The sequence below is a fragment of the Micrasema longulum genome, unplaced genomic scaffold (assembly GCF_059751315.1).
Source record: "Micrasema longulum isolate JH-2025_06_02 unplaced genomic scaffold, ASM5975131v1 h1tg000919l, whole genome shotgun sequence".
Classification (NCBI taxonomy): domain Eukaryota; kingdom Metazoa; phylum Arthropoda; class Insecta; order Trichoptera; family Brachycentridae; genus Micrasema; species Micrasema longulum.
The window spans coordinates 111,065-124,242 of NW_028278110.1; the positions used below are offsets into that span (position 1 = coordinate 111,065).

Below are 13,178 nucleotides of genomic sequence, written 5' to 3' on the forward strand. Positions count from 1 at the left end.
TCTCGCTGTCTCAATGCTGCATTTAATTTCTATATCTTGGTCGAGGGTCTCTGTTAGAATGCTGCCGAGGTATTTAAATTTGTCCACCTTTTCAATGTCAATACCCTTTAATTTGAGAGAAAATGCGGAGTAATCAAGGCGGCCAAATGTTATCCAATTTGTTTTGTTTTTTATTAATTAGTTTTTAACTAATCAGGTTTTTTCGTGTATGTCTCTTTTGATACGTAATTAAGTCAAGATTGAAATGTCACTATTTTATTAACTGAACTAACTTTTTTTCCTTCCCATCCCCTCTCTTCTCTTCATAGTATAGTGTTATTTTTTTAATATATTTTTATTTTGTTAATCTCTGTTTTTAATTTTTGTATAAAATTGTAAGATTCAATATGTCCTTGGTTTGGGTAGGTAGGAAGAAATTGCCTTAAGGCAATATGCCCGCCCTTATATGTTTATATATTTTATATGTATATATATTGTTTATGTATATATATTGTATATGTATATATATTGTTTATGTATATTTATTTATTATGTATATAAAGTGTTAAATAAATAAATATATTGTTTTTTAGTATAATTTTTTTGACTAACTCTTCTTTCGACCAGTCTGTTGTTTTCGTTGGCAGGAAGATATCGCTTTTAGCAATAAGTCCGCCAAATTTCTTTGTAATCAAGATTCAAATAAATACGTGTAAAATATAATAGGTACCGCGAAAACAAAATAGCGTATTTTATATTGAATACGCTGATTAAAAACAACTCTGTTATGTTTTCAGTGATGTGGTCACCCTTCTGATAGAACATGTAGGCCTTGAAAACGATGCCTATGAGATAATCGTAAGAAGGTGTTTTGTGAGTTACATATTATTATGTCAACGTATTGTCATAGTGTAGCAGAAGCATCAATCTAGAAGGCTACCTTCCCCCTACTCAACTTTGTCCGAGTTACGTTAAACAATTAGCATAATATAATCACTAGATCCTCAACACAAAGACAGCTTAAACAAATACAAACTAACACCAGTTTTGGACAAAAAGATTTTTAATATTGTGCAATTAAATCTATAACCTACTTCCACTGTCCATTAAAATAATTAGTAGCGATAAAATGTTCAAAAAGGCTATAAAAAAATTAATAGTGTAGCTGGATAGAAGTAAAATGGATTGTCTCATTCGCCCAAACTAATATTGAATCTGCTGCTCCACAAATGTATAGTTTATGTTATGTTATGTTATGTAATTGAATATAAACATAAATACGCAGTGTACAAAACTGTCTGAACATTTTGTTAATTACCTCTGTATATTAAATCTTCTTTGTGTCACATGTAAACATATTAAAAAATATATATATTGTTAAGTGTCCTCGGCCAAGGTAACCCCAGTGAGGTCACATTATTTTTATTATTAATAATTGTTTATTATGTGGAAAAAATGAATCTGTAAATAGTTGTGTTTAAATCAATAGAGAAAAAAGACATCAAACACGTATTCTGCAAGGCGATCCGGTGATTGCGGGATACAGATACGAATATCATTGTCTGCACAGCTCGTGTGTAAACGTTTAAGCTGAGACTGCTGAGTGAAAGTCGTTAGTCTTTTCTAAAAACATTAATTATTATTAAATCCTGGAATTTTCTAATATGCCTTTCAGTGTCCTCTCATACTATCCCATAGTACTTTTTAATCCCACTTAGGCAACCGTCTGTCTACGATCGACGATGGTGAAGCAACACTTAAAACAAGCAGCTTTTCTGGTGATTGTAAAGACTTATACGAGACCAGCACAGTCAGCCACATCTCTCTCACTTCCAGGTTGCGGGGGGGCTCCGGTAGGCAGCTGTTCTAAGCCTTCTAAACCCCAGACTTTCCAGCTAGAGGTCATCGTGTACCGCTTTGCCCTCCTTTGCGTCTCCTCTAAACACATCTCTACCCTTGGTGAGATCTTTCCAATGATGCACGTCAATGAAAGAAGCCTTCATGTCACTTTTACATATATCTTTAAATCGCAATCGCTGACCACCGCGGTATCTTTTGGCAGCCATACTTAATATCTTTCGGTATTCGGCCATCCTCCATGTGACTCACATGATCAAGCCATCACTTGTATATAATCTTCTGTTACTTTTAAAATTAAAATTGTATTAACAAAACAATAACAACTTCAACGAGAACACGACGTGTTGACTATCCATCAGCCATTATCAACCTCTCAGACTCTCCGCGACCAATTTCACTGAGGAAAACAGCTAGTAACGTCTTTAGCTTGTCGATCTTACAACATTTCCACGGTTCTGGGGTAATATTCCAAACGCCATAGAAAACACTTTTATCTCGTGTATTTTGTACGTAAATTTGGTTCAGAATACAACCGTTGGCATTATATTATCATTGAGATATAATATAAAGAGATGACACTCCATACAAATACGAGCTAAAAAGTCATATCCAAAGGAAAGGGAATGACCAGCGGAGAGAGCAAGTGTCGTCACGTCATATCACGTCGTCTTTGACAAGCGGGTTTATAATCGGGTTGTGGTCCCGTGGCTAGTGCAGCGGACTCACGGGCCGGAGGTCTGAGGTTCAAACCCCACTCTACCCCAACTTGATTTCCATTTTCTAATATTGAGTTATTTGCAACTCGTTGAAAATGGCCATCAAAATTGAAATATTAGGGTAAATTGTAAGAACGCTAATATTTATTTAAAAAAATTAAAAAAAGCAAAGCACGTAGTACAGTAAAAAGCACGGACTGTTTACATCGGTCTACTGTAAGTTCTCTTTAGTATGTCGCTCCCTTCCGCACACGCGTCAAGTTGTTTGTCGTTTCACTATTCGCCTAAATAGCTGAGCGGGACAGAGACAGGAGATAACTCACGAATAATAAGTATTAATAAGACGTTTTTTGACATTGAAATAGTATTGATTAAGATAAGAACATTACTTACCGGTGAAAGGTTATATCATCACTTTTCCAGGTCGATTTGTTCAGTATCTTAGCGTACATATAAGCATTTTAGTAATTGCGAGGAGACAAAAGTTCAAAAGTAGCCGGGGACTGCTCGCAACAGACTAAAGCCCGTTCGATAAAACATATGCCAACTGGCCGCAGGTTGAGGGTCCATATTTCGAACGCTCATGATTACTCTAGTGATATACCTCAATATTTGTACATATATTATAATGTTTTTGCCCTATGTAGGAATATTGTCACAAATAACTATCGACGCGCTAAGTAGCGACGTGATAACAATTTCTCACCACGGTTGTTTATCGTATTCGCGATCACAATGGAAGATCCGTGAACACATATTTAATGTCAAAATATTTCCGTTTCGCGACGTACAATCCTGCTGCGCAATCACATATTAGAATTTAACCGGTGAACACATAGAAAATATTCCAAAACCGCTATTTTTATTTATTTATTTTTTATTTATCGTGCTATTTATTGCATTTAGCAGGCGGTTGGCAAGCCAAATGTCAAGAAAAGCAATCGCCATAGTAATTGTAATTTAATTTTTACTTTTTTGTATTAGATACTCATTACTATTTTGCAAATGCAATATATTGTATTATTTTTTATAGTAAACGCCGATTTTTCGCCAGTGAACTGTATTTATTTACGAGGAAAACAAAAAAAAAGCCGACACGGGGGTTGACTTAGAGATTACACACGCGTTGACTTATGACTGCGATAACTTAAGCATGTTCATTATTGTTCATTGTGACCGCTCAAATGCTTAGCATGATTTTTAGCACGTCGATAGTTAATTTATTACATATTTGTGTTTGAGCTACTGAACAACTTCTAACCAAATCGCTATTTTTACAATACACATATCTTCAATTGTTTTTCTATACATCCTTATATTATCGTCTATTACCACATACTTTAATTTCCAAATGTCTGCCTTAATAATTATGGCTGTCTTCAGGCTGGTGATGGTGTGTTCTCAATTGACCTTTGCCCACCTGAATTCACGGGCGGAACAGAACATACGTAATGCATTACGACATAGGCAGATAGGTATGATGTTTCCACATTGTACATAATAATATAAAGTACATCCTCAGAACTCAGGACGGTTAGTACATCCAATGCACCAGACGACCTCCTATTTCATTTAACCGCAAATTTTCGACTAGGCAAGCCCACGGTACTGAATTGTGATTGGAAACGTTATAAAGAAACAATAAAAAATCATTTGTTGGCATTGGCTATTAAAAAAATGTATTAAATGTACCTTAGGCCAGCGGTTTCGAACCTTTATGCTTCTACGCCTCCCCGAAAAATAAGTTTTTTTTTGCGTGCCTTCCTTTTTTTCAATAGTTATAATAATATAGAACTTTATTAAAACCAAAAAAAGCTATAATTTACAATAAAAATAAAAATAATAAGGTTATGCTATAACATATCGAGGCTTTACTGACAGAATGCATTAAGTCATTAAAACAAGTTGCGAGATAATTGTCAATCGTTCAATGAAGGTGAGAGATTTGGGTGTACTGATGGATGAAAAGCTTTTATTTAGAGATCACATAAATACAATAGTGGATAAGGCGTATAGACTTCTAGGGTTTATCTTACGAATCTCCAAGCCATTCTCATCACCAAATACACTCAAACTTCTTTACTATACTTATGTGCGTAGTCAACTTGAATTCGCTTCATTGGTGTGGTCCTCTCAATATAATGTATATATTAATCAAATTTCAAACATTTAAAAGAAATTTCTAAGGAGCCTGGAATATCGTTTTGGCAACATTGAAAATGATTACGGCGCATCTTTGATATATTTTAATATAGAATCACTACAAGAAAGGCGCCTTACATGTGATTTAATTTTTCTTTTCAAAATTCTAAATAATATAGTTGATTCGCCGTATCTTTTACAAAATATTGGTTTCCGTTGTCCTCTTCGCTATACTAGATTAAATTCCCTTTTTTAAGTACCAACTTGTAAAAACAATTATACCTCGAATTATTTCATTAGACGTACCTGTCGAAATTATAATGGACTTAGTATTGATGTAGACATTTTAACTGCACGTTGCATTTGTACAGAAAATTTCTTCATGGGGTCGATTATTTGGGATAGTTACTGAATGTGCATCTTGAGTGGTTTATGCTATGTATATGTGCCGCATGTAATGTATATGTTTGTGTATGTTTTATATGTGCGTTCATGTGTGTGCGTGGATGGCTCGGAGTGTACATTCTGTATTTTTATTTATTTTAATTTATTACCTCAATGGAAAACGCAAATGTTAACAATTATTCTTTTCTCACTTGAAATTCTTATTTATTTATTTTTTTTGTCACATTTAATGTTTATATCTTTTGCATAATTTATGAAAACTTCATTGGTCTTTTTATGTTAAAAGATTGTTGTTTTTAATACTTACTATGTATGATTGTATGTTTTCTGAATAAAATAAAATAGAATATTAAACAAATTATCGCATTCAAAGCTTTTTTATTCTTTCAACGCATTATTTCTCCCACAATTTTAATTAATTTAATTTTTTTAAAGCCATATATTATATTAAAAAATATTTTAGTTATATCGAGGCCATAGTGATTCTATTGAAGAATAAATTTAATTGAAACTTTTAAATTTGTAATAATAATTAAAACAATTCATTTTATTGTCACATGCTACGGACTTATTCAAATGATTTAGAGAACAAGTGGGTTTTAAGTTTCTTCCGAAATATCACTTCACTTTCACAGCCTCGCACCTCTGCTGGGAGAGCATTCCATGCCATGGGCCTGCGATCGTAAATGCGCGTTCACTAAATTTAGTGCGCTGTTTGCGTAGAGGTATAATAACTTTTCCTCTCGCCGTAGACGTAGCTGATCTAAGCGTGAGACGCCTGTCCGCTAGTTCATCTGGAATGCATAGTTCCCTTAGATATTCCGGAGCAGAGTTGTGCTGTGACTTATACATAAGCCAACAGAGTTTGTATTCGACCCTCTGTGGAAAACGTAGCCAGATTAATTCCCGAAGTAGTGGAATGATATGACTGAACTTAGAGATTCCGAAAATAAGTCTCGCTGCAGCATTCAGTGCAGACTGTATCCTCTAAGGGTCTAGGGTACAGAATTATTATGGTAACAAGGGCACATTGCATTGAAATAATTTAAACAATTTATTGCGTTTTCGTCGAATGTGCGAAATAGGTTGGATAAAAATATTAAGATTAATGCAACATATTTTGCTTATTTCGCGAAAACACAATCACTACGCATAATCCAAAGATATCTATTACCATAAAAAATGTAGTAGACAAAGATATTGTAATTTTTTGAATAAACTGTTATTATGATTATTATTTAATTTTAAACTGAAATTATTGCGGTTTAACTAGCCGTTACTGGATATTTATTGTTTAATATTCTACGAAGTGTATTAGTCAATTTTACTTTTTCATGAAACCTATTTTATTATTTTTGACAAAAATGCAATATTTTTTGAAAATAGAATTTCCGGTTCAAATTCACCCTTTCAGAACTGAATTAATTCCTGTGGAAACTAAAAATATTTTTTATTCTGTGTGAACTAAATACTTTGAAAGTTAATATGTGCAAGCCATATCTCCCAATTAAAAAACAGCTGTTATTTTTAATAAATTGGGTTTTTTGTTTATATATTTTCGTTTTTTAATACAAATTTGACCAACTCTTCTTTTGACCAGTCTGTTTATTGTTTGGCCAGACGATGTTGCTTTTAGCAATACGTCCGCAAAAGTTCTCATTCTTTATACTTGAAGTTTTAAAATAAATAAATAAATACCTATTATACTTTAGTATTTTTTTATAAATAATGGGTCTCAAACTAATGATAAACAAATAAACATATAAATACATAACACAACATGTGTTATTATCTTACAAAATATGTTTATTTAATCAAATTAATTTAATTTCACTGAACCATGTTTCAAATATATATATGCGTATGTCATCACTGTCATACGTATTATCATATAACTTTTGATTCCATTTTCGACATGTACGAGTATTATAAATTTTTATTATTTTTATTTTTCTATTATTATTTTGTACATTGTTTTGATTATTTTGCATATTGTTTTAATTACCTGAATATTGTTTTAATATGTAGATAAATATAGAGTCCCGACTTAACACGGAATTTTTTAACAAGTCGGGACATAAAAAACATATAATTGTGTCTATGTAAAATTGTGTATTTTGAGCATTAAATAAATTAAAAAATATATAAAACTTGCTTTACATTTTATTCATAAGGACGAAAGGAATTAGCTCCAAAACAAACAAACCAGCCAGAAGCCAGCTGTCAAAGCTAAAAACGATGCTGATTACGGTCATACACAAAAAAAAATAGTGACTATAATTTTTAACTAATATTTTAACAATGTTTTGAGCATCTCAATGTGTTTTTAGACTCAACGTTGTTAAATGAACTAACTATAATAAGAAGTGTAAAAATTGGAAAATTGTTTTCAGGCGTTGCCTAGTAGGTGAATTGATTCAGCCGGATGAATCTCACCCACATGATAAAGGTTTCAGCTCGTTCACTTAAATAAAAAAATAAAATGAAACGGACTGTCCTGTATAAAATAATAAGTACATGAATAAATGTATACATATATGAATATATATATAAGTTAACGGACACTCCGGAACGTGCCTATGGGCCAACCCGGCCAATGGAGTGGCCGTATAAAAATATATGCATTCCGTATGGCACCTTTGTATTCTCGCCTTTTTTTCATTGGAAATATTAGTAACACAAAATTCGTTGGAGTTTTCAGAAGCTGTCAAGATGTTAGGACCATTGCTGCTGGGATGGGCCGTCCTGGTTCTCAGTCCCTCGCCCACCCTGGCACAGAGGGATGGCTACTGCCTGGCTTCAGACTACGACCCCTACCTCATGTTCTCCACCAAATCAGCTTACGAGCTCGTCAAGGGAAAGGACAATAATCAGCATGTTGTGCCTTGTAAGTCCTTATACTATCATCAAATTCACTACTATATTATTTTAATATTTTCAACGACCGTAGGGCTTTTACAAATATTTTACGTGGATAAAAACTTACAATTACACAAACATTAATAACACACCAATATATACACGGGTTTTCAGGGCCAGACAGCGAAACTTCAGAGGAACATTCCTCATGGTAAGCTTTAAAAAAAAATACTTATAATTTTTTCCAAAAAAATATTTTAAAAATGTGATTTCAAAATGGAATAAATATTTAATTCCTCGGATTAGCATCCCTTTCGCAAACCCCTATACCTCCACGACAAAAAAAATGGTGATAAAAACGTATTTGACTATCATTTTCATTTCATTTTCATTTTCATTTATTTATTCAGATATTTAGAACATTACAGAAAAAGACCCAATTCATTCTAAATACAATAATAAATCACAAATTACAGTAGATAATTATGTTATTAAAATAATATAACAAAATGTAAAAAGAAAAATTAAATGTTAGAAAGTGCTTTCCTAAGGGAAGGCCCACTGTCGTGAAATATGTCGACATCCGAGGCGATGCGATTAAGTAGCAAGATTGCCCTACCAACCGGCATAACCATTGGCAGGTTGGTTCTGCATCGCGGTAGGTAAAACAATCGATGCTGTCTTTGTCGAAGATAGTTATCAGGTACGAACAGACCTACATCCATCAGAATTTCTGAGTTATGTATGCGACCACCGATCACCTGGAAAAAGTGAACACCCAAATGAACGTCCCTCCTCCTCCATAATGACTGATAGCCTAGCATTCCCAGTAAAAAGTCAGTTGGGAAGAGCCAAGGATAATATCCACACTCTTTAAGGTACAGATAGCGCAGAAATTTTTTCTGCACTCTCTCCACCATCAAAGAGTATCGAGTCTCATGTGGCGACCAAATAATGGAACTAAACTCCAAACGACTTCTTACCAAGGAATTATACAATGTCCTCAAAATCTGAGTGTTAGAAAAGATCTTGGCATTTCTAAGAACAAAACCAAGCATTTTAAGGGAGTCATTACATAGATTAACTATATGAAGATTAAAAGATAACTGAGCATCAAACAACACCCCGAGATCTCTGGACGTTGAAACCCTTTCAAGTCTTACTCCGTCCATGAGATAACGATAGTATATTGTTTTGGATGCTCTTGTGTATGCCATTACAAAACATTTGGAAACATTGAAGAACAATTTGTTTTGTTTGCTCCATTGAATTATATTTTGAATGTCACACTGAAGTTTAATACAATCAGAAGAAGTCAGTATTTCACAAAAAATTTTTAGGTCGTCAGCAAATAAGAGAAAATTACAAAATTTTATGACTTTACCAATATCATTTATAAAGATTAAAAATAACAATGGTCCCAAATTAGATCCTTGAGGAACCCCTGAAGAGGTATTAAATGTTTCAGATTGATACAGTCCATATGACACATATTGCTTACGATCTGTAAGATAATTTGTGAATAGCTTCAGAAGAATGTCGCTAAAGCCAATCCTCTGAAGTTTCAGAAGCAAAAGTTGGTGATCGAAGCGATACGCACCAGACGCAGACAAGGGAAGAAGCTGGGTAGGAGAGGGGTAGAGGTTTGTGGAGGGACTGCTTGTCCGAGAAACAAAGGATGTACTACATACTGAGATTAGATTTTTTTTAAATGACTTTTTGGAAAATAAAAATATTTTTTTTTTAAAGCTTACCGTTTAGTTCGAAAAAATTACAAGTTAACATAGACATATTCTAAGGAAGTATTCCGAATCTCATAATTTAATACAAAATAACTACTACTACTACCATCACGCCTTTTCACCGTAGGGGTAGGCAGAGAGAATGGATCGCCACACACGTCTATCCTGGCATACAATCCTAGCCTCTTCCACATTCATACATCTTGTCATACATGCCCTTCGGTTCTGTCTGCTTTTGACATGACCAGACTTAAGATTTTGGTTTATCTGATCATGCCACGTCTTTCCTTGGTCGTCCTCGTCTAACGTTGCCGTTCATTTTCGCCATATATACTTGTTTTACCATTCTTTCGCCGTCCATTCGTTCTACGTGACCAAACCATCTCAGAGACCCTTTCTTAATCTTATCAATTATACTTGTCTCAGATTTACACTCTCGCCTGATTTTATCGTAACCCTGTCATACATTGATTTCCCATACATTCGTCTAAGAGATCGCATTTCAACCGCGTTCACTCGGCTTTCATCCTTCCTCTGCCAGTTCCATGTTTCACTTCCATACATAAGTGTTGGGACTAAAACTCCGTTGTGCACTGCCAGTTTAGCTTCGATTGACATATTTTTATTAGAAATTACTGTGCTTAGTGCTCCGTTCATTTTGTTGCCCGCATTCACTCTTCTTTCAACATATTTTTCTACTCTTTCATCTCTTGAAAACATGCTTCCCAGATACACAAATTCTTCTACTTGCTTGAGACATTCGTTGTTTACATTTATTATGCAGTCATAAAAATAAATCAAAATAAAAATACAAAATTTATTTTAAAAAATAACGCTACACTTTAAAGAGAGGAGAGGAGATGGGAAGGACAGAAGAAGGATAAAGGAACAACTTTAATATTTAGATAGTGACATTTTAATCTTGATTTAAATGTAATTAAACAAGGGGCGTCTCTAATATTAGTGGGTAGATTATTCCACAATCGAGCAGCTACTACTGTGAAAGGGGAGTCAAGAAAATTAGAGAGATAAAAGGGTATTAAAAGGATTTTCGTATTACTAGAACGAAGAGATAGTCCAAGTTGTGATAGAGTTTGGAAGAGCTCTCTCAGATAAACAGGAGAAGTAGGATTATTTAAAATACTGTGAAGAAGTGGTAGAAATAAAATATTAAAGTTAGTATATGACCTTCCCTATCTAACCGCAACTAGAGAACTATTTTAACAAAGTAAGCAATTAAATATAACTAAACTCTTTCAATTAGAATCATTAAAGTTTATCCATACTAATGTATGCTACTGATGTTATTGTAGACGAAGAACAAAAACTTGAAAAAAAAAAGTATTAAACATGGACACAATACGAGAACCTTCTAAAACGAGACAAGGACAGTCGAGACTAATAAACCACGGACTGAAATTATACAATAAACTACCAGACAAAACTAAACAAAAGACTCAGACAAACTTTTCAAAAGTTGTAAAAAATATTATTATCAACAACAGAGCATGAATAAAAAAAATGTATATTATTTTTGTAAAATGAATGTAATAATTCGTAAGGGTTAATAAATAAATTTTCAAATAAAAAAAATAATATGAATGTTTCTTCTATGCCTGATACTGAGCCAATGTAGTTGCGTGCGATATTCGGTTATGTGGTCGAATTTGCAAAGATTAAATATGTGACGTAATCATATCTCCTTCCGCGCCCGCTGGTGCATAGAGCACTGCGTTGAAACAATAAATGCAATGTATCTTGATCATTATTTTTTTCCTGAAATAGATGGACATTTCCTCACTCTAACAACTAAAAGAAAAAGCTAGAGCCTTAATTGAAAATAATATTTACAATTTAATTTACAGTTAAATTATTATTACCTATTTAACAAACCTTACTTTTTTTATACTTTCGTATATAAAATTTATTTTATCTTGTTTTAAAGAAGAATGGAGGGAAGGTTGATCTAGGGTCACTCCGAATGGATTCGCTGGAAAAAAGATTTTTTAAAACCGAGTAAACAAAAAAGTTTTCGTTTTCATATGTTCTATATCATTATTGTTGTAATATTTTTTTTTTTTTATAAGTGGTAATGATACGGAGTGGCTTTTTACAGGTACTCTTTTTTTCTTATTTTTTGGTATTATACTTAATTGTGTATAGAAAACTATAATTGGACTATTATTTTGGTTTATTTGTAAATATTGTATTTCCTTGTTATAATGGCCGATGTTTTCTTTTAATAAATAACAATAAAAATCTGTTACGTGAAGGTAAGGTAATCATTGTGTTTTGACAATAAAAAAATCCTCGTGGAACAATATCCTTTTAGGGAAAAAAAAGTATCCTGTATCGATTGCCAGCTCTCTAACTATCGCTTTGCAAAAAATACCGCTATCCTTTATTCTACATCGACTTATCGCTATTCTGTTTTAATACTAATCAATTTTTCTAAGAAGGGAGTGAGATGTTTTTCAAAAATATACAAGTTAGCTTTTGACACTTGTTAGCTTATCGCGTATCCCTATTCAAAAATCACGTAAATCGGGCTCTCCATTGCGACGTGAAAGAAGAATTTATCAGTGTTTATTTTAATAATTTGCAGGGCTATTTCTCCGCCACTAAATTGATTTATTGATATTGACTAATTTGGGAATAAGAAAGTTCCGTATTTGAATTTTTGTTTTTTGCACAAAAACGTTCGTCAGCGTTCAGTTACACCCTAGAAAAAGAATAGAATAAATTTAACCCTGAAATAAAAAATGCTTAAAAGAAATCAATTTTTAATTTAAACTATTTTTGCGTGGAACAGAGGAACAATGGGTCGTCATATATCCGACTATCCAGCTTAGGGGTCCGCCGAATAACCGGTATCCGGCCAAACCACTATCCGTTTTATCACTATTAAAGAGTTAAAGTTAGAGTTGTAGACCTTAGATCATTTTAGTGTTAGTTTTAGTAAAATGTCCCCACGAATTTATAGCTAAGTACCTTTATACCTTAGTAATCCATTTCCAGGTATTATTTTTTCTATAACACCAACTACATACACTCGGCATTTTCCCAATATTGAAAGGTGCCCGCAATTATTTTTCGAGTTAAAGTGGTAACTCGTAAATAAATAATATATGAAACATAATGGTCGTAAATATTACGCTTTAAGTGCCAAGGCGAGTAATGGTCTACAAATAAGTTTGTGGAAGGTATTGTCCAATACTGATGACAGAATCGATAATCCAGCACTAACAAGCTCTGATATTTACATTACTATTGAAATAAACACAGTAATATTCTACAATGCCGTTGTATTTATTTGAGCATTTAACGCGCTAAGTCCTAACCGTCTTAGTGTAACAGATTTTGGGATACACTGCATTCAGTGTAACAATGGAGTGCCCTGTGCACCATCGGGTGCGGATAGTAGGGGTTTAATGATAGATGATAATATTTACCTAAGAACTTGATGCCTTGTAAA

At 33.3% G+C, this 13,178-nt stretch overlaps 1 protein-coding gene across 1 annotated transcript in view; it reads left to right on the top strand.

Moving 5' to 3' along the window:
- Nucleotides 1–13,178, top strand: part of Mipp1 (Multiple inositol polyphosphate phosphatase 1) — a 49,652-nt gene that overhangs the window by 17,859 nt on the left and 18,615 nt on the right. The window contains exon 2 of the mRNA XM_088231791.1: nt 7,804–7,989. Coding sequence (XP_088087917.1) covers nt 7,815–7,989 — 175 coding nt within the window. The 5' untranslated portion in view covers nt 7,804–7,814. The remainder of the gene's footprint in view (nt 1–7,803; nt 7,990–13,178) is intronic.